We start from the raw sequence: 25,338 nt of genomic DNA, 5'->3' as shown, positions 1-25,338 counted from the left end.
ACATGATGAATACACAACCACGGTCATTTGAAAGCACAAACAATCCTTTTTGCACGAATAACATTATACCCAAAGAGTCGCTGCAGTACAGAGCCCCGAAACTTGCCGTCTTTCTTGATATACTACAAAAGCGGAGTGATTCAGATGGTCTTCAGTAATCACATCTCAAAATTCCCTCATTTATTCCGTCTCCTCTCCTTCACTAACACGTGTTCTTGTTTGCTTGATATTCATAGATTGACCTTCGTTAAATTAAATGAACATTGCATGATCTTACGTCGTCCCAACCGCGAGCTTCAATAACCTTTCTGAATCGCATCGGTCAGCTCTCCATTCTCAGGTGTTGGTTCCGTATAAGGGCCAGGGTATAGGTCTTTATGGCGTGCACGTGTCATACAGAAGGGAGGAGTCTCTCTCTCTCTCTCTACACACACACACACACACACACACACACACACACACACACACACACACACACACACACACACACACACACACACACAATTCAGAACCCGCAATTCAGAACGACTCTTTTTAAACATAGTGTATTATGCTCCGGTCCACAAATATGGAATTCATTACCTTTTCAAATAAAAACACTTCTTTATAATGATAACTTGTCCACTTTTAAAAAATCTTTGAAGACATACTTGTATAACTGCCAAAATACATGATATTCTAAATTTAACATTTAAATGTAAAACAAACATTTCTATCTAAGATTTTCCCTTCCTCTTTGCCTTTACCATGTATAACAAACACATTTTTATAGATGTATCTTCTAATGTGATATTGTAGTATGCGGTGTTAATTTCCTTTCGTGATCGTTTTTGAATTTGCATTATGTTTATTGTGATTTGCTTAGCTTTGTTCTTGTCATTATTAGATATGGTTGTTATTATTACTATTCTAGTTACCTAAATGATTCTTTAGGCAATTTACCTAAAATATTGCCAATTGGTGTTGGTGTAAACAATAATCATAGTTATGTACATAAATGTGACTGTCGGGAAGCTTCGGCTTGAGTGTCTCTGCCTTTTTTCTTTTCGTTTGTAAACATGTCTTTCTCAAATGTATTTATGCTAATGGGCAATAAACCTTTACTTACTTACTTACTTACTTACTTACTTACACACACACACACACACACACACACACACACACACACACACACACACACACACACAACTTTTAAGCAAGTTATAGATGAAGGCTACTGGTCTCATAATTTCCGCCCCCTTTAACTTGTTCTCAGTCTTTCACACTCCGCCGCACTGTTGCCTCTCTACTTTTTTTGCCTTCTACGAGTAAGGTTTTGTTTTTCGGTCAGTGCTCTGAACTTTTTTTGGTTAGCCAGCATCATTAGCCTCTCACCCCCATTATTTTGAGGAGAGCTTTGGTGAAGTTTGTTCTGCGTTGTTTTCTCCACATTCCTTCTAAGTATCAAGGCATCCGTGAAATTCATAAAGATGACTGTTATTTTGACAGTGTTGTACGTACACGGTTGTCTTTCAGGAACCAAGAATAGCTTTTAGGAAATCTTTTTGTTGTTATCATTTTATTTGTTATCTAAGAGGTAATGTCTAAAATCTCTAAAAAGTTTTCGGATTGGTTTCAAAACTTACACACACACACACACACACACACACACGGCGTACTGTGTGAAGTTGTCGAGGGCGTGGCGCGTCGGGCGTGGTGCCAAAAAACTGACAAACTGACCTCCGATGGTAGTGTTGTGGGCAGGCGTACCGTGTGTACCATATTGTACCATAGTGATATGCCTTTCTCTGCCCCACCTGTCACACCATTCGACCGTCATTAATGCATCCATGATTTTGTGGATAGTAAACCTTTATTTATCTATAAATAAACTTATTCTGTAATTATTCGCTTGGTCTCATGATATTTAGGTTTCTCGCCTGGAGTACCGCTGGAATAGTGACCGGGGCCAGGAATGTTTAGCGGCTCACCATGGTTTGTTTAGCTTAGCGTGCCTTGACACCATCACGGACTTGAAGTGTGCTGTGCGTATCTGTGCTACCTGCTGGCCCCGCGTAGTACCGTCTTGTGTACCGTAAAGGGCCCAAGAACTGGTGGATGGGAGGGGCAGCTTGGCCTCGCCCACTCGCCTACACACTTGCCTCCCGCCACCTCGCCTTCCTGCCTCTCTCCTCCACCAGCGCGGGGGTTTGTTTTGGTGCGCGGAGTGACTGGTCTTGAATATTATCCAGCTTTCCTGCAGGGTGGTTGGAGACGAGTTACTCAGAAGGTCACAGATATTTACGGAAGTAAAGACGTAATTATGAACAGAATTGAGAGAGAGTAAGAAAAATAAGATGATTATAATTCTTGAACAAGTTTTTAGTTTCTTGTGACATTATTTAAAGTTTTGTTGTCAATGTAGTACGGTATACGTAATGAGAAGCAACACTTGTGAGATGAATACGTAAGTGGCACACGAACGATCAGCAGCAGACATGTTGGCTCAGAAGAGACTGATCAAACTACCCCATCAGATAAGAAAAGAAAGTTACGTAAGAATGAAAAAAATAATTATTAATACCGTAACATATGAGTTTTAGAAATGTGATGTTTTCTTATTTTTCTCGGTCATCACTCGAAAATCATCACATTGTTACAAAAAAAAAAAAAGTAAAGTAAAAACGAAACCAGTATTGATTAAACTCGTATATAACATATGAACCACAGAAATTTAATGCCAGTTTATGTCTCTCTCACTTTCATTACACGCAACTATTATAATACTGTTACCGCACTTCCTAAAACACTCCCTCTCCGCTAGTGTACCGTTAAGGGCGCCTCTCTCCGGCCTCCCCCTCTCACTCAGACCCGCACACACCTGCTTAAGTAAAATCGTTGAAGTCTTTAATACTTTATCGTCTTAAGTTAACTGTTTGGCACACCTCCTGGCTACTGTGTGCGTGTTGTGTTTCCAGGGTTAACTGGAGAGGCTGGTCTACTTCGCTGTACGCTACACACACACACACACTCTCTCTCTCTCTCTCTCTCTCTCTCTCTCTGACAAAGTTCCGTGCCTTCTTTTCTGAATTAATCTGAAGGAAAGCACTTATATGATTTCAAAACTTGCAATTCACTCATTTCGAGAGAAGAAAAAAAAAAAACACGTGTGAAGAATGTCATTAATATTGTTCTAGTTGTATATTGTCGTTTAGAAACATTATGGTTTTAAAAACAACAAGAATTATTGTAATATTATTGATTAAATCCTCGTAGAATCCTCGAATCACGCTTGACTCATCTGCTCTCCCCTAGGCGGCACTTTGAAGACACCAGCCTGTGCGGACAAGGAGTCACTGCAGGCAAAGTGGGTGGACAACCTCGGGGAGCTGAGTCTGCGGGGCAATGACATCTACCCTCTGATCCACCGAGCCAAGCAATACTGGGAGCGGCAGGAGGACGTGGAGCCGTGGCATCCTGCACTCATGCCCGTGGACAAGCCGCACACCAAGCTGCTCCTCAGGCTGGTCATCGCCATCAGGAAGAGAGTCAAGTGGGTGGCGTAGCGGTGTCCCAGTGTTATAGTTGTTCTGATTGGAAATTGATGTATCTCTGCAACCATTAATTGACTGTTTTTATGCAAGTGGTGGTTTGAGACTGTTCACTGCATTTTCAGATAGTAAGAGTTAGCGTGTGGTTTGCAGAGACAGTGCTTTCAAGACGGGTTCTCTTTTCTTAGACACTGTATTATGTTTATGATTATGATGAATTTTTTTGTATCAGGTACATTTTCTTGAGTTCCTTTGCATTCCTAGAGTCATCAATTTCTCTTTCAAAATAACAACTTATCTTTGCAAATTTAAGTATCATTCAGCAAAGCAATGTTTTAGATTCCTTCACAGTTCAATATACAGTAGTTTGGAAAAAGGATCTTCAACTATTGTTTTCCAAGTATTTTTATCTTTGCTCTTACTCAGACTATTCAGCATGTTTCTCCATCCTTATACTTTCCAATAAGCAGAGATTTTGATAATATTGCAGCTAGACGTTTCCTTGATTCATTTCTGCAACTAATGTTTGCTGAATGTTTGTGTGTGTTTTAGTAACCGGGTATGTGTCCTGACCAGTGACAAGACAGCCACACATCTTCCAGTCACTGAGATCAATCCCGTGAGGTCTCTACACTCTACACTCAGGAAATATATGACGGTGAGTCTTGAGCTTTGTAACGCAGATCTCCTTAGTGCCAATTGTGTCTGGATACTGAGTGAAGTGCTGTAAAACATTAGTTAGTGGTATTATGTTGCAGCAGTTTCATTTTTAGAAATGTCTGGGTTTTTCTGTTCAGGAAATTTTTGGGTCCGACTTGCCACCACACCGGCCACAGGGGATCTTGAGCACAGAACTGAAGACGAGCGATCCAAGTGGCACTCACGATGGGGCATGCCTCACCCTACTGGTGCCCATCCGCAAGGCACTGGAGGAGGTGCCACTCATAGACAAGTACTCATGGGTGGAGCTGCCAAAACAACTTGGAGAAGAGCTGCTCAGCCGCATGGCCAAAAACATGATTGTGCCATTGAATGTGATACGGTAAGGCTCAGTGCGTGGCAGGCAAGTACATTAGTGGGGTGTACTGGGTCCTATGGGGTAGCTTCTCTGATGCTGTTTGGTCATCAGTCACACTTTGTAGTCTTCTTAGGAACAGTGGCCGTCTGTGTCCCTCAACACTGGGTACATAGTATCTTTGTCTTGGAAAAGTATTCTCTCTACTGTTTAATTCACACATGCCCTATATAGCTCAAAACTGAATTTCCCTTGCATCCTGTGGTCCCCTGTTCACAGACCTGTTGATGTTACTGTTGGGTTGTCTCTACAAGCTACAGACAACAGGTGTGGTGTTGAATGGTCTGGCTTTCATTCTTCTGGGATCACAATACAGTATTTCCACTCAATTTATTTCAGTTTACCAAAACATCTACATATTGAGCCAAAGACAGGAGTGCCATTTTGTGTACATAGCCTTCAACCTCTGGAGTCTGGTATTTATGTATATATATACATGATATGTTTTGTATTGAAACTTTTACTGACTTTTCCTGTCCACTACACTCTTCAGTTATCTTTCTGAAGGCAGACTTCACAATGCACATCATTTATCCCTTCCATTACTGTCCTCTGCCCAGCTCCAGACTGGCCTTCATTAACATTGTATTTATTGTTATTCATCCTCTAGCCCCCCAAGATTTACATCATATATCGAACCATTGATATGCCTGTGTCCAGATTATACATATAAGAAATTGCAGCCATTACCATAAGTTGTCTTGCATCAGCAGGACTACAAACCCCAAGGCAGTGATGTATGGATAGGTGCTTCCCTTGTCAGGTGACTACGAGGCAGCATTCTGGTCACAGTTTTGTAGTACAGTACCATTTAGTTTGGCTTTAATTAGAAGGAATGCCACTTCTGTCTTTGCTTATTAATTTTTATATAGAAGTTACTATATATAAACAGTGAATTTTAATATTTCTTCTTATGAATTTAAGAATTAATCATCTACAGCTGTTACTGGTATGTATGAGAATCTTCATTTAGTTGCTAAAGCACGTAATAGGCAATGGCACAAAGTACGAGTATATTGAATGTTCAGCAACTAAACACATGCAATGCTGGTGGCACATTCATAAGGCACTAAGCATACATTTGTATTCATCATAAGTGTCAACAGAAATGGGATGCTAATGTGATTATGAAACTGTGTGTTTGGGTCTCTGAGGAATAGAGTATGTAAGGATGAAGTAAGTACATAAAGTATATATAGACAGAGGTGAATGAAGGCTAGTGTCAGTGGCTCATCTGTAGAGAGTTTAAAGTACATATTCAGCATCTGAAGTGGTAGACAGATAGAAAGCTGTTATGTATAAAGCAATAAGACTCATTCCCTCTAGATAACAACATGATAAGTGGCCTGAGTAACATACATATAGGAAGATTTTTATTGTTTTCTCTGTTGAATGCAATCATGTACCTGCATTATTAGTTTTTAGTTTTCTTGTTTGTGATGAGGCTGATGCACCTGAGCATGAGGCTTAGAATATGTGTAGGAAGTCTTTCCTCACTATTCTGACTCTGAATGAATCTTTGTCATCACATGTGAAAAGCTCATGTAATGAATATGAATTTTTATTTAATATTTTGTTAAATAATAGAAAATTGTCTGATATTTTTATTATCCCCCACCCCTAAAAGCTCCCCAGTATTATAGTAAAGGTTAACTGCATCAAAATAAATATCATTCAGTAATTTTAGAAGGCTGTTAGTGTGACCAAAACAGACACCTACTCCCTACCACTGGAAATACTGCTACAAAGCTCACTGAACTGAAGTGTTAACATGCTGCAGCAGCAGCAGCTGCTGCTGCTGCTTCTTCTACATGATCCTGTTTAGGTGTGATCAAAGTTGTGTTAAAAAAATGTTCAGGATAGTAATTAGTATACTATTACATTATCCAAATAAAGTTCAATTTAGAATGCAGTCCAGCATCTCTGTAATGAAGTAAATGGCACAACCCATTACTGCACAGTATTTGTTTGCACTGGTTGAAATCTAGTAAATCTTGTGTGAAATTTTGGTAGGATATGATGTTCACAGCTTATCCTTGCTGGTGTATATGATATATGGAATACTTAGAAATAGTCTTTTTTTTACTAAATATTTATATCTTTTATTTGGACTTCAAGAAAACACTACCTCATTTTCCTTAAGTTTGTCAACTTGTGTTCTACATTTTTTTTTAGAGACTGCTCTTCATTGATCTATACCAATGTACTTTGGGTGTATATTATGCCCAAGCAACCTACACTAGTGTAGGACACATAACCCAAGTAAGCTGGGTGCTCTTAACTATCCCAGCAGTTTTCTTGTTGCATGTGTCTTTACCCTTCCTTGTTGCCTGCCCCTTTCCACTCATGAATCTTGTCTGTGTCTGTCATTTTGGTTATTTCAAATTAAGGGATTTCTGAAGTCAATATGTAGAACATCTGACTATAAAAGCTTTTATTACTTTATGTTATTCAAAAGTAACACAAGTGGTACAGCTGTGAAACTACATATATGTTCCATGCTGCTCTTATGACATTCTGGTAGGCCTCTGTGTTGTTCTTAATACTCTGTCTTCTGTGGTGTTCAGGGGTGTACACCAATAACCATCTAAGCAAGATAGATCATATCAGAAGAATCTATAAAAGAAGCATGTATTAGATATTCATACTGTTAAATTTTTTTTAATATAGACTTTGCTTTCAAGATAAAATTAAGTTCAGTTTTGCTGTATAACTTTTCTCAATTGAAACCCACTCAGAAGATCAGTAAAAGCTGTAGGTGTAGGTGAGCACCCCTGGATGCAGCACACTGTCCCTGGTGAGCTATGTATGAGTGGACAACACACAGACTTCAGAGAAGGTCTTCATTTTTTCAGAGTGTCAACACTAATCAATTGAGTTTGGTGGTGCCATCCGCTCCTCCCATCACCACCTAGCCGCGGTCAGTCCCTGAGTCTGCCTGACTTCTTGTGCCTGTTATGATCACATTCCATTTGCCTCACCACTCTCATTGCAGATGTATGCTCCTTGTTGGTGAAGCACTCTAGTAATATGCCCATCCATCCATTAACTCATAATTCACTGGTAGGGATAAAATGTGTCCTTTTCCTTTCTATCACTACCATCTTCTGTTTACTGTCTTTTCATTTCCATTGACTGAAAGACTAGTGGCAGTGAATGAGGTCGAGGTGGTGGTGGTGGTGGTGGTGCTAGTAGTGGTGGGTTGAGTGGACACCGTAGAAAGCATGTTGGAGCATGTCTCTACACGGAAGGTGATTGACCAATGATGCACCTACACGTAGTATGTTGAAAACAGTTTGTAACATCTTATAGAGCAGGCAGTCTGTGTGTGCTCAGCTCCCCAGCACTCATTCCATCTCCCCAGGTACTTGGATCTGGTGTGTTGATTATGGATCCTTATGAACCTTATTACTAAAGTGTTGTAGTTTGTGTTTGTGTTAAATACCTGTCTTGACCCATCTTTTTTCAAGAAACACACACACACACAAACACACACACACAAACACACACACACACACACACACACACACACACACACACACACACACACACACACACACACACACACACACACACACACACACACACACACACTGGCCTTTGCTAATTATGCATCAGACTGCCCATGTTTTTTTTTTCTATATTTCATTGTTATATAAATTAGTTTGGAATGCATAATTCTCTAACAAGATTTCCAGCCATGCTTATAGTAGTATTTGGTATTTGCTGTAACTATAATCCCTAATTTGCATTTATGTTGAGTTGAATATGTTGTAATGTTAACATCTTTGCACAGAATGACTAAAATGTTGCTACTGATACTTTAAAGAATGTAGAGCATGTCTTTTTAATTAGCTTGACTGCATAACTAAAAAGAGCAACAGAAATGTGGTAATTGTCACCCAGACCAGCAATTCATGTTGAATTATTTACTTTCAGCTACTGGGAATCATTTGCTTAAATAGGAGTCAAGTAAGGGAGGAAATAAGTAAGTAAAAATTACTGGTATTTATAATGAGTTTTTGGTCAGCTAGTGGTTAGCTTATGCTGTATTTAGAATGCATCTGTGAGACTATATTGTTTGTAAGAAAGTATGAATAATGTTCATTAGGATATTCCATGCCCAGGAAACATATAGCCATTAATGGTGAGTGAGATAAGATTGTGCTCACAACAAATGTAAGATTCTGTTGTATGTATGAAATAGTATGAACTAATGTTACTGTATTACAATGATCTATCTAAATTTATCCAGAAGGGATTATTCTCATAAATTAGACAAATAAAAAAAGTATTTATGGTAATTTATAGTTGACTTCAATTTCATTAAGAAGAATCTGTAATATAGATATTAATGGTATGATCTATTTACTACCTTGTTATCTCCAGCCATTGTGCCAGTGCCTTATAAAGGATGTCATTGTTGTTAACCTTGTTGATGGTTTTTTAAGGTTTTTAATGGATGTCCAAGGCAATAATATAAACAAAATATTTTCAAGAACTTCTATCTTTATCTATCTTAAGTTTGTTTCTGAAGCAGATGAAAGGTCAAGGTTACAAATCTATACTGTATTATATTTTATGCACCCAAACTGCGGTTCAAAAGACAAACTAATTGCTCGTCACACACACTCCCTTATGTGGGCACTGTTGTGAGGCTGGTGACTAGTGTAGTGGTCTTTAGAGGCAGGCTGGTTGTGCACTCCATGTTTCAGTAGTGACAGTATGTGAGCACCTTTGTAGTGTGTAAAAGGCACTGACTTTAATCCACTTGCACTCTGTCAGAATGGACCGAGGCAGCTGGTGTTTGAAGTGGGAGTGTGAAATTTTTTGGCATGTTGGTATATAATTGATGAATTTACCATTCTAATAGGAATTTGATGTAGCATATATATATATATATATATATATATACATACATACATACATATATATATATATATATATATATATATATATATATATATATATATATATATATATATATATATATATATATATATATATATATATATATATATATATATATATATATATATATATATATATATATATATATATATATATATATACACACACACACACACACACACACACACACACACACCTTGCCCCTCCTCTAAGCAGTGGAGAGGCAACAAAAATAATTCATGAGACATTCAAAGGACACACTGTCCTTTTGTCCTTGCATGTTTTGCTTCACATCACTTCCTGGACCCTTTGTCACAAAGAGGATACGTTTTATACAAGTCTTTTTTGTAATTCGCCCTTCCCGCCCCGGGCTACTTATTAATCATGATTCTGCACTCCACACTGCAGTTCCCACTCGCCGGTTGCCAACTGTGGATGTTTTCAGGAGGTGCTCCAGTTCAGACCTTTATGTAGCTGTTTAAAGATTAACACTTATTATACAACAAGTTGAACGCAAGTATTTCATGTATAGCAGTGGTGAAAGTGCTGGTGATGGATAAACACGTGTGAATGGCCCAGTGAGAAAAGCTGTGTGGAGCTCGTATGTGTTCAGCGCAACCAGGTGTTCCACAGGGTTTTGCCCAAATGAGCTGAAAGTTATGACAAATAATATAAATGACACTGGTCCAGTTTGTGAAATCTAGGAACAAAATTGGTAGGTAGAGCTCTTATAGAGGAGGGATGTGTAGGAGAGGCCAGGTGGGAACTAGGAGTCTGGACGAGTGGTGTGTGAGTGCAGCAGCTGCAGCAAGCATTACAAAATTTGGAGAAGCAAATGTGCATTGTTGTGCTCATATTTGATTAAATCATATATTATCTGTAATGAATGATGGATTATATATATATATATATATATATATATATATATATATATATATATATATATATATATATATATATATATATATATATATATATATATATATATATATATATATTAAATCATATATTATCTGTAAAGAATGATGGAGATATATATATATATATATATATATATATATATATATATATATATATATATATATATATATATATATATATATTAATCATATATTATCTGTAAAGAATGATGGAGATTATATATATATATATATATATATATATATATATATATATATATATATATATATATATATATATATATATATATATATATGTATTCCTTTGTAGTGCAAGTAATGCGTTAGGGATACAGGCAAAATCAATGCGCGTAGTATGTACAAATTTTATATAACTACGACTATTCAAATTTAGCCTAATTCAATGTTATTTTTTTCAATTTCGTGATTTTAACTGTGTGTGTGTGTGTGTGTGTGTGTGTGTGTGTGTGTGTGTGTGTTCAAGTAATACGAGTGTTGGTAACAACCAGTGCATTTTGTGAAATGACCTTCGTTACGGTTTTCATGTCACTTCTCACAGTGGCGACAAATAAGTCTCATGAACCTAGACGAGCGAAACACGCAGAGTGAAATTTCATTCTAAGATAACATTGTTCTCAATAGTTATGACTCTGTAGGTGTACACAACTCTGATGGCGATGTCCGTCACAGGCACCGTTTTGCACTTCTCTTTTCTCGTGTGAGTGTCCTAAGTGTCTTTGGCGACCTTGAAATAACTTAGGCTGGCACTCTTCATAACTCCGCCACTGTCCACCGGTCATTTAGCAGCGCTGCGGTTATCTCTTTATCAGCTCCGGCTGGTAGGCGACAGCTTTGTCACTTGTTAAATAGTCAGTAGGGCGCCCAGAGACTTTTATCCCGCATGTCCCTCACTGACGTTAAAGTTTATAGCTTCTCTCTTTTAGTAACATTAGCTTCACTTTGAGTCTCTTTCCTTACTGTTTTATGTATTCATTACTTGGTTTATGAGTACTTGACTTCACTTTTTGGAAACCGTGTTGAAAGAGTAATTAGAATATACTCTGCTGTTGAATTCTCAGCAATTACGATACCTCTTTTCGAATGTTATTATTTTTATACTCTCGCATTTGTCTTGTTACGGAACGTACCTTGTGTATAGTTTATTTGATGTCTTTTATGTGATTATAGCGGTTATAGATCCGCAAAGTAACTGTAATAGTAGTCATAAGAAAGGAGGGGAATGTTATATGGGAAAATCACTACGGGATTCTGACTTTGTTTTGAGAAAACCAGGCCGTTATTTCACGCCTTGTTACTGCTCGCACTGCATTAACAGGATCATTCACCACAAGAAAAGTCAGATGTTGTGAAGAGACGCTAAATGCACAAGGCCAAGCAATTTACGAAAATGATGTTGATTACAACGTATGATTAATTCTGTTGATTATGTGGACTTAGGCTCTGTCTCCCAGGCGCTGTGCCCAAGGTCGAGTCATTTATCTGCAATTTTTTTTTTTTTTTAACACAAATTATTGAATGTCCCATAATGATTTTCCTTGCCTCGATCCCTCCTGATTACTATACTTACTAGTGATAATCATTGTAATTATGTTGTTCTGTTAAATATAATCTGAAGCAAAAAATAAATTAATAATTAGTTATTTCGCATCCTTCTCTAAGCTGTTCAAAGTCGGAAGCCACCAGCAAATTAAAAAAAAAATAATAATAAAAAATCGACATTGACCGTACATTTAAGCCAATATAAACAACGAGATATAATGTATTGAAGACCATTGTGGCTGAAATAGAGTTATGAACTGTGCCTGCTGTGGTGGTGGCTCCTCCCAATGCTCACCCCCCGGTGAGGTCGGTGACTCGGTGGGGTGAAGTATATAAGGCGCGCCACTAAAAAAAAAAATAATAATAATAAATAAATAAAATAAATACCTAGGCGTGCCACACATAAAATGTCCTCCTCATTGCCACCTCCAGTGAATAATAAAAACACATATTTGTAATAATACCTCGGTATGAACATAAACGAATATATTAATAATTTCAGACATTTAAAGATTAACGGTACTACAATTCCAATATGAGGAAACTTGGCTCAAAGAAGTATTGATTCCATATATAAATTAAAGGTTAAAGGTCAAGACCATTGGACGTGCCTAAGATGAATTAAGGGTTACACCCAAGAGTACCAGGCAGCGTGCCACTCGGCCCCACAGAGCCAACTGCTGCTATCGATCTCAGAATCCTGCAGGCGCTGCCACACACTGCTGGCAATTCAATGGTCAATTTTGTGTCTAGGCGAGGCTTGATTACTGCTATTAAAAAGATGACGACAAATAATACGGTAGTAGTTTTTACATTAATTTCCGTCTATATCTCGATTGAAAGTATTATCGGAAATAAAGTGTGAATGGGAGAGATTAAGGTCAACGCGTGCGCAGCAAGGTCTGCCTGAGGAGACAGAGTGAGGCGCTCTCCGCCTTCCTCAAGCCAAAACTCACTGCGCTTCACTCCAAATTGTGTCACACTCAGTGCTTGGACTACCGTGAAAACCACTGCAGAGGTGATTAGTGTTCGCGCCATCCAGTGACGGCAGCCAGGAAGTGTCCGCACCACCTCGCCTTCCCTTAAACTTGGCTCTTGGTATCGACCCGGGTTCTCGTGAGAGTTATCTTTCCCCCACAAGAGATCAAGCCAGAGGCTTGCAGCCTCTCCTCAGGCTGAGTTAGGTCTGGGAATACAATCCTCGATGCTGTTAGAACAAAACATTTAGCAGCTCATAAGTCCTCCTCCCCGTGATAGTCAGAGGACGCCATTTCTTAACTACAAAATGGACTCCGTTCGGAACGACAACTACCAAGGTTATGGCATGGGGCAGCAACAGCAGCAGCAGCAAGGTGGAGGGCAATTCTACATAGATCCAGCTAATGCGCCGCAGAATAACCCCCTCATGGTATGTCTGTCGTGCCTGGGTCGCGGCCCTACGTGGATCCTGAGGCCCATGGTGAGGTTGATCCCACAGCCTACCCAGAGCCCAAGGAATCCACCCACAAGATCCGCGGGCGATCAGACTTCATCGATATGTTCTGTAACAACGTGAACCAGGAATTACTCATCGCTAAGACCTTCTACTTCTTCTTCTTTTCTGCCTTCGGTTCACTCTTCCCTCTGATGGCTGTGTACTTCAAACAAATGGGCATGAACCCCTTCCAGACCGGCGTGCTCATCGGTATCAGGCCATTCGTGGAGTTCATTGCCGCTCCATTCTGGGGCTCCATCGCCGACAAGTGAGTCCCACAGTCCTAGCTGTATATATACTCTCATTATCATTAATCCACATTTTTATGACTTCCCTTTTACTGCCATTCTTGTTTCTTGTGTACTTTCACAATTAACTCGATAAGTAACTTTCATAGTAAGAAAAACCTCAGTTTGTCTACAAATTATAAACGTAGAGGTAATTTCGGAAAGTTTATGAAGTCGTCATTACTCTCACAGTATTAGGTAAAGTACTGTTCATCACTTATCATCCATTCATTTATCTACTTAACTTTAACCTTTAATATGTTGTTGATGGTTTAATCTTTCACGAGATTCAAAGCTTTTTGCTGGAACGCTTACTCATGTCCCTCCACCTGGACTTGTCACACAGGTTCCAGAAGGGCAAGACCATGTTGCTGTGTGCTGTGGGTTCATGGATCCTCTCCACCCTCGCTATTGGTTTCATCCAGCCTGCAGCCACCTCCTGCGTCAGCTTCAATGGAACACATCATATTCTTGAGGTTCCCTACGCTAGGGTGCGTTCTGCCTCTATTGTTATTACTACTGTTATTTTCTTTTTACATGAAATATTTTAACTGCAATCGTATCTTTGCTTTTAACTTAGGTGTCCTATTTAATGAATGTTTCTTATACTTATATTTGTTATTATCATTATTATTGTAATTACATTTATGCAATCTCTCTCTCTCTCTCTCTCTCTCTCTCTCTCTCTCTCTCATGTCCTGCTGACGTGTTACTGACCCTAAGAGAGAGAGAGAGAGAGAGAGAGAGAGAGAGAAGAGCGATGCGGCAAAGAGCAGTTTTTCTTTCCTTGCGCGTGGTTTATTGGGATGCATTGGCGGGCCTGTGCGGCGCACTACACCCAATCCCTGTGCTCCTCCCACTCTTGGAGGGGAGTGGAGTGGAGGGAAGGGGGAGAGTGATGCTTGATGAGTTTCCTACTCCTTCCTTCATCCTTGATACAAGATTGAAGTGACATCCTTTGGTCAGGTGGTGAGCTGGAAACACCGGCCCATAATATACGATCAATGTCTTGGGGGATGATCTGAAACTGTCAGGAAGTAGCGAGTTGGCTTTGCCACAGTTTGTATATCGGATGTCAGTGCTCGATAAGGGGAAAACGAATGGCGTGGAGGTATCGTGTTACTTGAAGGGATGGTGTGAATAGGGGACGAGAGCTCACCTCCTCATGCGTGTCCAGGGGTGATGAGGTGGTAATAATCATCATAACTTAGATGGTTATGTCACAGCAGGCACGAGAACTTGTGGTCTCATGCAATGTAGACTATGTTTTTTGCTCGATTAATTTGGTATCGTCACACTCATTTCCAAACGTACGTATTTGGTGAGTGTTGCAGTGCTCTCTCTCTCTCTCTCTCTCTCTCTCTCTCTCTCTCTCTCTCTCTCTCTCTCTTGAGATTCGTTGCTCCAATATTAGCGAAGATTTGTAATAGCAAGGTTTGTTAAGAATCTGAAACCACGCAGAAAGTCCGTTGTTCGTGCAAGTCTTTATAAATTACACATTGACCTAATTGTCTAAAGCCACAAAGGTGGAATAGAGCAAGCGTGGTATGAATAATCTGCTATACTGTATCGAATACCATCGCTTTCCCTTAAGCTACGGTTACACTAGCCACTGCTACCCCTGGGCCCAACCTTGAGCCTGGGACGGAGGCCAGCCCTATGCCTGGGTTTACAAGGCAAGTGGTAAACCAGTCCCTGTTTTACTGAACTCGCGGTTCGAAGACTTCTTGCATTACGAGAGCTATACGGCGTTTGATGGGCGTTTTCATAATCAATGATCCTCGTAAGTTCCCTAGTGCAGCCTCCTTTTATCCCTTGTCGATATTTACCCCCCACACTATTTTTTTTTTTTTTTTTTTGTGGCAGACACTGGCGGCGCTGGGTCTTGACACGAGATAATTTTATTTAAGAGTACTTGGATATATTTCTTTTAGAATAATTAGAGTTATGAATTATATAGTTCTGTTCCTACTCTCATTTCGTTAATGAAAGCCCTTTAAGATATACGTACGGTATTGTTGATAAGAGTTGATTGCATTGGAGAGAGAGAGAGAGAGAGAGAGAGAGAGAGAGAGAGAGAGTGTGTGTGTGTGTTAGGTATATTTTATTCAATACGTAATTAACTAAATATTACGAGTTTTCAATATCTTAGTGGTTTGTGGTTTCTCTAATGGCGATTGTTTAGCACGTTACTCAAATCCAGCAGCTTTTGAATATCCTATATATATATATATATATATATATATATATATATATATATATATATATATATATATATATATATATATATATATATATATAGTAACACAGGCGTGCCTTGATCACTACAGCCTATGCACAAAAGAAGCGTGACTCAAGATGACTTCTTCATCACCAACCCCGAGCTCGACGAGGCTTTCATGGGTGTGAATCTTCCTGTCGCCTCCAACGAGCACTTTACCTCCCCGGGCATGAGGATGGGCGAAACATTCCAGTGGGATAGCATTCCTCTCAGTATGCCAAGTATTGCGAAAAGGAGGAGGAAGAGAGACGAGACGCCGCTTCCCCCTGATCACGTCACTGGCAAGTCACCCCACGTCGTCCACTACACCGTGAGTCCTTTGCCTCAGTTTTGTAAATAATACCTCGTTAAAGGAGTGTTATTGAGAATGGATAGTAAATTATTGTTTTCATGTTGTACGTTCAAGGATTGCGCAGAGGCAACCAACTGCATGCCGCGGTACAGCCCTGAGCTGATCCTGCCGCGTGCTGCAGATTATTATAACTGGTCGAGGAACTGACTAAATATTGAACTCAGGTGAACTTCGACCAGTTTCATGGAAATGAGGAGGAACTGCTCTCTCCTCCTTTCTCAAGCATCGTGTACAAGTCATCCGATGTGCAGAAAGTGTTCTTCCTGCTGCTGTTGGTGGTGGTCATCGGGGAGTTCTTCAGCAGCCCTGCTATCACTCTCGCCGACTCAGCGGTAAGCCACGTGGTTATCACTGTTTAAATAGATAGAAACATTATTTTATTGGCAATTCCTTTTATAACGTAGACATACTAGAATTATTTTTGGCTGGAGTTCCACAGTACAACAAATGACAAAAAAAAAAGTATGGATGGCAAAGACAGAAAAATCACACTATCACTGGATATCACACAGACAAACTAATACACACGTTATTGCAATGCCAGTTTTACCTCATAGCCCATTAGATTAATACTTAAACGCTTGTTGGGCAGAAACAAATAATTTCCTCTGGCAGGTGCTTACATATCTTGGGGATGAAGCAGACCACTATGGGCGGCAGAGGATGTTTGGCTCCCTGGGCTGGGGTCTGGCTATGTTCTTTGTAGGCATCGCTCTGGACCATTCCACTGCCTTCCCTGACCACCCTTGCAGACCCCATGAGAAGGAAAGAAACTACACCATCTGTTTTGCAGTCTTCAGTGTCCTCATGGGTTGTGCCTTCATCACTGCCTCCCAGTTCAAGGTTAGTTCACTGACTTTGTACACATTCCTATATATTTGTCACAAATTAGCTAGTCTTTAAATTACGTCAGTCAGTGAATGTGTGACGTAATGGAGTTTAGAAAGAATATGATCCTACTTGGATTAGATAATAATCACTTGTGGAGCAAGGCTGGTAGGTGGATTGAATATGCCTCTGCTCATTTCAAGTGACTTTGATTCATCTTATCCAATATTTACCTAAATTTCTCTGGTCTAGTTTGACTACTTGGAGCATCCAATATTTACCTAAATATCTCTGGTCCAGTTTGACTACTCGGACCCGATACCAAGTGCAGTCCAGGAGGAGGTGAAGGAGCCTGTAGACAATGGGCCCCGTCCTTGGAATGAACCAAAGATACCCTTGCAAGAGCACAAGTCTCAGCGGCAGAAAATTGATGAAGCCATTGGGACTATCAAAGTATGTATTATTATGGCTATAGATGTTAATATAAATTTTCTTTGAATTATTCAATTTTTAATATAGCTGTAGATTTCAAAGTTCTCATTATCAGTGAGAATAGTTGAAAATAGAATGTATGTACATACATAACCAACAGCAGTCATAATGTAGAAGTTCCTGTTAAGAAGTGTTGGTTAGATGGTGCCTTGTTTTCTTATCAGACCAAGATCTTTGCCCAAACTATGAAAGAGATGCCCGAGTGGTTTGTGGTTCTTAAAGAGTTTAAGAACCTGCGGTGTGGAGCCTTCCTCTTTGTGGCTTGGTGGATGGGCTTTGGCATTGGTTTGATCTTTGCCTTCCTCTTCTGGCATCTCCAAGTAAGTCTGAGAGGTTGAGGCTTTGGAGTTAGCCATGTTCATATTGGAAGTATTGCCTGAATTAATTTCATATATGAATTAACCAGTTTCTACAAAGGAACACTTTCAAATACTAGGTGCTTTATAACTGATTCATTCACTGCATTTTATTTCCTTTGTCAGGACTATGGAGGTACTCCCACTGTGTTTGGTATTGCCAGCATCATGAATCACATATCTGAGATTTTTGCTTACTTCTTCAGCTTCAGACTTATTACTCAAATTGGCCATGTGAAGGTAAGGTGTATGTATGCACATGTGTGTGTCTGTGTTTTGTATTACTAGATGTGTCATCAAATGTGAACATGAGTACTACATTATGCTCATATGTATGATGTGCTTATGTATGTAATTAGCCTCGATTCTCTTGATAACTGTTGACATGGAACAGCATCTTTCATGAGATGAGTTGCAGACTGCCTTTAATAAATGGATGTTGATGTAAGCTTCTGCAAAGGATATTAATTGAAGTTAATAAGAATTGAACATATCAACAGTTTTCAATCTCAGAAAAGGGTGCTTTGTTTTCATTTTTGTCATGTTGCTCTGAGTTACAGTCATGTGTCATGTGTTTAGTATGTAATCATGTTGTGTGCAGGTCCTGTGTGTAGGGCTGACTGGAAATGTCCTGCGTTTCCTCTACATTTCCTGGATGAGGAATCCTTGGTGGGTTCTTCCCTTTGAGTTTATTCAGGGTGAGTACTGTGGACACTCTATTGATTACATCTTTGTCAGTACAATTGTAGCATTACTACATTCTAAGTAATGATGAGCTTGAACATCACATCTTTTTCTTTGTGTATATTGAATTAAGTGTATCTATTTCTTATTTTGCATTTGCCTAGAACAATAAATGTCAGCAATGAGATGATATGAAACTGTTGTTGTGTTGCAGGTATCACCCATGCAGCAGTGTGGGCTGCCTGCTGCTCCTACATCGCCCACAATACACCTCCCCACCTGCGCTGCTCCTCACAAGGTGTCCTGCAGGGCATCCATCATGGCTTTGGCAGGGGCTGTGGTGCCATTATTGGAGGCATTTTTGTCAACTTCTTTGGTAATTTCTAACACGACTCTAATTAGGATGTTCTAGCCTTCACTCCTTTACTCTGGCTGTATTTATAGAGATAGTTGTATTGATTTCATTGTTTGTGTTCATAGATATTATCGGGTGTGGAGAAATTAGAAAAACTTGTGTGTCATTTCAGGGACTTCTGTTGTGTTCCGTTCGTATGGTATCATCTCTCTTCTCATCTTGGGTGCCTTTATCTTCATTAACTTCTACCGAAAAGATGTTGGATTCCAGCCTGACCTGCCACCTGAAGAAGATCCTCATGAGATGGCTGAGGAAGGAACAGCTCTGGCCCCACATGGTGTCCCAGCCAACCCCATCCCTAGAGCCCTGAGCTCCCAGAAACTGAATGAAGGGGCTTCTGATGCTGGGTATGGTACCTATAATGCCACAAATGGGATGTTAGATATACCAGGTGGAGGTGGTGCCCCCACCAATCCCTTCCTTCAGGGTGGTGGGGATGGAGGAAGTGGTGGTGGTGGTGGTGGTTACAACTACTCCACAGACACCCAACCAACTCAACCACTGTTCTCTGAAACCAATCCCTTCCGAAATTACTTCACCAATCCCAGTCCCTTCCCTAGCAAGGACTCCCCCATCAACTCCCCTGATCTCAGCCCTGACTATGAGAGCATCAAACACAGGTTCCAGGTAAGTAATGCTAATGGTGTACCTAGAGGCATGAGTAGTACTAGAGCAGGATGACTTATATCGCTTAAAAATTAGAAAGAAAACATAGATATGTAGATTTCATGATGCTTAGTGCCACAGATGATAAAGAAAATGTAGATATGAAAACTTCATTCTGCTTAGTGCCTCAGCCTCATTTCATGTTCCCTTAAGTTTTAGTTTTATCCCAGCTGATTATTTTTATTTCTATTTATTTATTTTTTTTACAGTACTATATTTATTTATAGGAATTCATTTATGATTTTCTCAAATGCCCATCCCTTCAAATAAGTAGCTTTGACTTTAAAGTGTTAATTTTGTACTAAGCATGGGATTTTTTTATTCTTTAATCCTTGAAATTCCTTTTCTTTGATGTTATCTATATATGATAACATTGAATATGGTACACCAGTGCAAGAATAGCAGTGAGACTTAAGGCACCAACTCCTCTTGTATACTATTTACTGTGCACGCAGATCTCTGGCATGCTGTGTTTTCTCACACATGTATTTTCTACCTTGCCCAGTATTGGTGGTGGAATGGTGGTAACTTTGGTCACGTCAACTCGTATACAAACCATATGATCTTGAAAATCCAGTTCTGATTTTTTTTGTGTGTGGTATTTTGTGACTGAAAGAGCATACTGACTGGAAAACCACTTAGACATGGTTTGGTTACATGGAGAGAACTCAAGAGAATGTGATAATAAAGATGATACACATATAAAGGTAAGGTAGATGGAAGATGAAGGCTGCCAAATAAAATGGTCTCTCCCATTGACCATCATCATTTAATAACATTTTTTCCCATAAGTCCTTTGGTCTTGGAATCTCCTCATAGTAAGTAAAAAATTATTAAAGGTTGAAATGATTCCAGTCCTGAGCCAGTTTGACAGACTGTAACAACATTCCTCAAGGAGTGAATGGGTATAGGATGTAAGTGAAGGATCTGTGTAGCCTGAGTGCCTTAAGGATAAACAAGGCAAGGTGTTTAAAACAATAAATAAATAATAATAGATATCTGTAACAAGTATGCGTATGACTTAAATACAATATAAAGAATGATAGGCACTAATTTGACTCCAATTGAAATTAAGAGAAATTATGTTTACAGGCATATGATGATCTGCTGAGTGGAAGGAATAACATTAAGGAAGAATTGAAAGAGCCGCCATCGAGCAAGCCTGAGGCGGGTGTGGAGCGTGATCCCCAGCTCAGGACAGCCTTGCAGAACTATAATTGGTAGGCTGACCCCTTGTTGGGCCTTGCCCCCAGGTTAGCCATTGAATGACTGGTAGGATGCATAATCATAACAGTTAAGTAGAACCTATTGGTAGACATACATAGCCTCTAAGAGATGGTAACACAAAACACTAGTAAGATTCTTGAATACTTAATTTTTTCCTAGCAATACACAAATCATTGACTTCATGAATTGATGATATTAAGTGATATTAATCAAAATAAGATCATGTATTTTATCATTTGGCTAAAGCAGGGTGAGAACACATATCTCCCAATTATGATCACGCTTAGTAACTGTTAGTCACTCTTCAAACCTGTGGACCTCAGTATTGCTAGCATTTAAGAGTGTAAGGCAACATACCACAAGGGAGTTAAACGATGGACAGTTACATTGATACAAAAATGGTTGGACATTTTATTTGTATTAGGACACCTTCCTAATGCGTCTCATGACCCATGCCGGGCAGGGAAACAAGGAGCCACACAACAAGTCACAAACGATCATGTCATTGTAAATACATGTCCGTCATCATTGTAACTATAGAAGCACCCACACCGTAGTTGTCTCATTGCACTCATTTAACGGCCTAGACAAGTGTAGTGACCCGTGGTACCCTTGTGGTGCAGGATCCTCCTCCAGACAAGTAAAAGACACACTGGGAGCCAAAAAGAGAATGTCTACCTGTATGTTTTCATTAGAGTTTGTTTGATTTTCCAATACATTGATAGTCAAATGCACTGTTGCATTGAACTTAGTTGTTCTACTGCAAGACATTTTTTTACAGCAATAAATGTATATCGTATATTTTTGGGATGGCAAGCTTTAATTGATATATTTTTGGCAGAATATTTCTTTTAAATAATGTGAGATATTTTATAAGAAACATTGTAAATTATGTAAATTAAACTGTGCATCTGTGGTTGCAATATTTGAAGTCTATAAGGGAATACAACAATTACTTAAAAAGTTATCATGGTTTTAGAAAATTACCCCAGGAAGCTGTGGGTTGTAGTATACTTATATACATACATATGTATATCTTTTCTTTCATCAGATTTGAGCTTTCAAGTAATGCATTGCAGTGTACATAGATGATGCCTTTGTTAATACAGCTTCAGAGTAATGGAGTACCAGCCCCCTGCATGAACAGACCCAGCAGTGTGTGTTGCTGTGGGTCTTGGGGCAATGTTGTAACTACATAATTGTTTTCATGGGGAAAGTTAGTGCAAGTCTTAAATTTGTGCCAAGACCTCATAGGTTTGTTGCATACCTGCTGGTCTTGATGTTTAGAGAATTAAAGACCAAATAGATTTTCAAAACTGAGGTCATTTAATCATCTGTCAACAATTTAAATGGTTTGTATTTCCACATACTTCTCGTAACGTCATCTATCTGTATCTGTAACCTCTAGCTTTTGGCTGAGTGGTAGATTCGTGTCGAAGAGAAGAGCAGGAAAAGTCGTCACGTCAAAGTACTTCATATGTTAAAGTTTGTTGACATGATAACTAGCCAGAAACTTTTCTTGTTCCTTGATGGTGGTGGTTCTCCTTTTCCATGTGTGTGTGTATGTGTTGGAGATGAGGGATTGTGTGCTCAGATGTATGAGGTAGATAATTCATTCTTCTTGGTGCCAGTCTCACAATATACAAAGATAATCCTTGAGGTTATCATCTGCACTATCCCTCTAGGTAGAGGAGGCCCAACACTGCTGTGGCCTTCCCCTAGTCTTAAAGTCTTAAAGCTCTTTCCTTTTTAGGGAAAACAAAAATGACAGTTAATTGAGGTTATAACCTTGAAGCAATACTTTTTATTGGACAGATCTATAAGTCTCAATTGATTGCTTTTACTACAAAGAGAAAAATTATGGGCAAATCATGTTGCCTTAACCCTGACAACCAGTGTGTTGCCTTCCTTATGGTGTTCCTGATGTGTCAGTTGTAGTGTTTGCACTCTTGAGTAGTGTATGTGCTTGCACAGGGACATTGGCTATGCAATGATTGCTCAGACAATACAAAACTAAAGGAGAGAACCTCATTGATTCCTAAAATTATAATAGTGTGAGAAGTGTACCAAGTGGTGAAAGTGTCTACATAAAACCAGTGTGACAGAACAGAACTTGCCCATGTATCATCTTCCCAAAGCCTTACTCTAAACCTGTGGCTTTGGGTGGGGGTGGTGGAGCAAGACAAGACATGAGAGGAGTGTGGGTTCCTTCACTATTATCTTGTAGCATAATGAATGTAGTGCTGAAGTATCTCATAAGTGTTGACAAATAAAACATATTAAGAACCTTATTAGTGCAGAGGACTTATCTTGTAAGGTTGTTGATTCATAGTATTTCAGTATAGACAAGTAACTTTCCCAGCAATCACAAACAATTTGCCATGAAAACGAGAGTTACCTAGATGTGCAGACCATTTGCCTTGCTGAGCGTCACTAACATAGTAATGTTATCTTGTCAAAAGTATAATTGGTGGTACATTCAGTCAAGGATCAAATGACATGTATGTTATCTGTCTTGTTGAATATATATTGTGTTGTTTATTGTGGTAAAGCGAGATGAAAGTTGAAATATTGTCTTCTATCTCCTAAACATCTGGAATTCTACTTTAATCCTAATAATGTATTGCACATCTGTTCTTCAGCTGCTACACTGGGAGATGAGTACCACCAGAAAAAGGCAACCTGCTCTGGTGCCTGTCCACTCTTAACAACAATTTTGACCTTTCTGTTTGGCTCTGTGTGTGTGTGTGTGTGTATTTACCTAGTTTTACCTAGTTGTAGTTTTACAGGGCCTGAGCTTTACGCTCGTGTGGCCTCGTCTCCATATCTACACTTATCCAATTTTTCTTTAAAACTATGCACACTCATTGCTGACACCAATTCTTCACTCAGACTGTTCCAAGTCTCAACACATCTTTGCAGGAAACTATATTTTTTAACATCTCTCAGACATCTTCCCTTCCTCAGCTTTTTACTATGCAATCTTGTGCTTCGAATGTCATATTCTTTTCTCAGGATCAGTTTCTCATTATCCACTTATTCCATTCCATTGATCAATTTATAAACTTGTATCAGATCCCCTCTCCTTTCTCTGTTCCAGGGTTGGTAGATCCATAGCCTCCTCATATGTCATCCCTTCAAATTCTGGAACTATTTTTGTAGCCATTTTTTGTAGTCTCTCCAGCTTCCTTATGTGTTTCTTTTTATGGGGTGTCCACACTACTACTGCATATTCCAATCTGGGTCTTATTATAGTATTTATCAATTTCTTCATCATTTCTTTGTCCATGTATTGAAATGCTACTCCAATATTCCTTAGCAAATTATATGTCTCTGAAAATTCTATCAATATGGCTCACTGGTTGATTATTTCCTTCCATCGTCACTCCCAAATCCTTTTCCTTTTTTACTTTCTCCAGTTCTACTCCATCTCCCATCTTATAGATTCCCACTGGTCGTCTTTCACTCTTTCCCATTTCCATGACATGGCTTTTGTCCACATTGAATTCATTCTCCCATTTTTTACTCCATTCCCAGATCTTATTTAGGTCTTCCTGCAGTATTTCACAATCCTCTTTTTTGGTTTATAACTCTGCACAGCTTTGCATCGCCCGCAAACAGATATATGTAGCTGTTCACTCCTTCTGGCATGTCGTTTATATATATGAGAAAAGTATTGGCGCCAATGCTGACCCCTGCGGCACTCCGCTTTCTACTGCTCTCCTCTTGGATTTCATATCTTTAACTACCGTCCTTATTTCTCTCCCCCTCAAATAATTTTCCATCCATCTCAATGTGCTTCCTTTTAAGCCACCCTTCTCCTCGAACTTCCACAGTAACCTTGCATGTGGCACTTTATCAAATGCCTTTTTTAAATCCAAATAAATACAATCAACCCATCCCTCTCTCTCTTGTACTCTATCAACTATTCTAGAGTAGAAACTCAGTAAATTTGTTACACACGACCGCCCTTTTCTAAAATCAAATTTAATAATAATTTGTTTTCTTCGAGGAACTCGATCCATTGTTTCTTTATTACTCTTTCACTAATTAGTGATACCGGTCTGTAATTTAAAGGTCCTTACTTCTTTCCACTCTTATATATGGGAACTACCTCAGCTCTTTTCCATTCTACTGGTACTGTTCCATTTTCTGTTGAGCATTTTATGATGTATATAGGACTTGCTAGTTCTTCCCTACATTCTTTCAGTATTCTGTCTGAGACTTCATCCAGTCCCATTGCCTTTTCTTCATCCAATTCCTTCATTAACTCTTTTATT

At 39.2% G+C, this 25,338-nt stretch overlaps 2 protein-coding genes across 5 annotated transcripts in view; both read left to right on the top strand.

The window, feature by feature from the left end:
• Nucleotides 1-9,102, top strand: part of LOC123509668 (8-oxo-dGDP phosphatase NUDT18-like) — an 18,546-nt gene extending 9,444 nt beyond the window's left edge. For 2 of the 4 annotated variants that reach the window (XM_045264135.1, XM_045264133.1), the window contains exons 5-8: nt 3,295-3,532; nt 4,083-4,188; nt 4,328-4,572; nt 7,461-9,102. In XM_045264135.1, the coding sequence (XP_045120070.1) occupies nt 3,295-3,532; nt 4,083-4,188; nt 4,328-4,572; nt 7,461-7,482 (611 nt within the window). In that variant the 3' untranslated portion in view covers nt 7,483-9,102. The remainder of the gene's footprint in view (nt 1-3,294; nt 3,533-4,082; nt 4,189-4,327; nt 4,573-7,460) is intronic. The other 2 variants (XM_045264134.1, XM_045264132.1) reach the window with 2 other exon arrangements.
• A 3,126-nt stretch (nt 9,103-12,228) lies between these two features.
• Nucleotides 12,229-23,627, top strand: LOC123509664 (major facilitator superfamily domain-containing protein 6-like). Its single transcript, XM_045264124.1, is given in 13 exon segments — nt 12,229-13,390; nt 13,393-13,738; nt 14,104-14,248; nt 16,088-16,348; nt 16,555-16,722; nt 17,006-17,233; nt 17,519-17,671; nt 17,875-18,030; nt 18,193-18,306; nt 18,668-18,764; nt 18,965-19,126; nt 19,278-19,792; nt 20,924-23,627. Coding segments are annotated over 13 exon segments (2,586 nt in total). The 5' UTR covers nt 12,229-13,281; the 3' UTR covers nt 21,056-23,627.
• Nucleotides 23,628-25,338: the final 1,711 nt, after the last annotated feature.

Source organism: Portunus trituberculatus, chromosome 27 (genome assembly GCF_017591435.1).
Source record: "Portunus trituberculatus isolate SZX2019 chromosome 27, ASM1759143v1, whole genome shotgun sequence".
NCBI classification, from domain to species: Eukaryota; Metazoa; Arthropoda; class Malacostraca; order Decapoda; family Portunidae; genus Portunus; species Portunus trituberculatus.
Note: the sequence above shows the minus strand (reverse complement) of the source record. Positions and strands in the feature narration are given on the sequence as shown.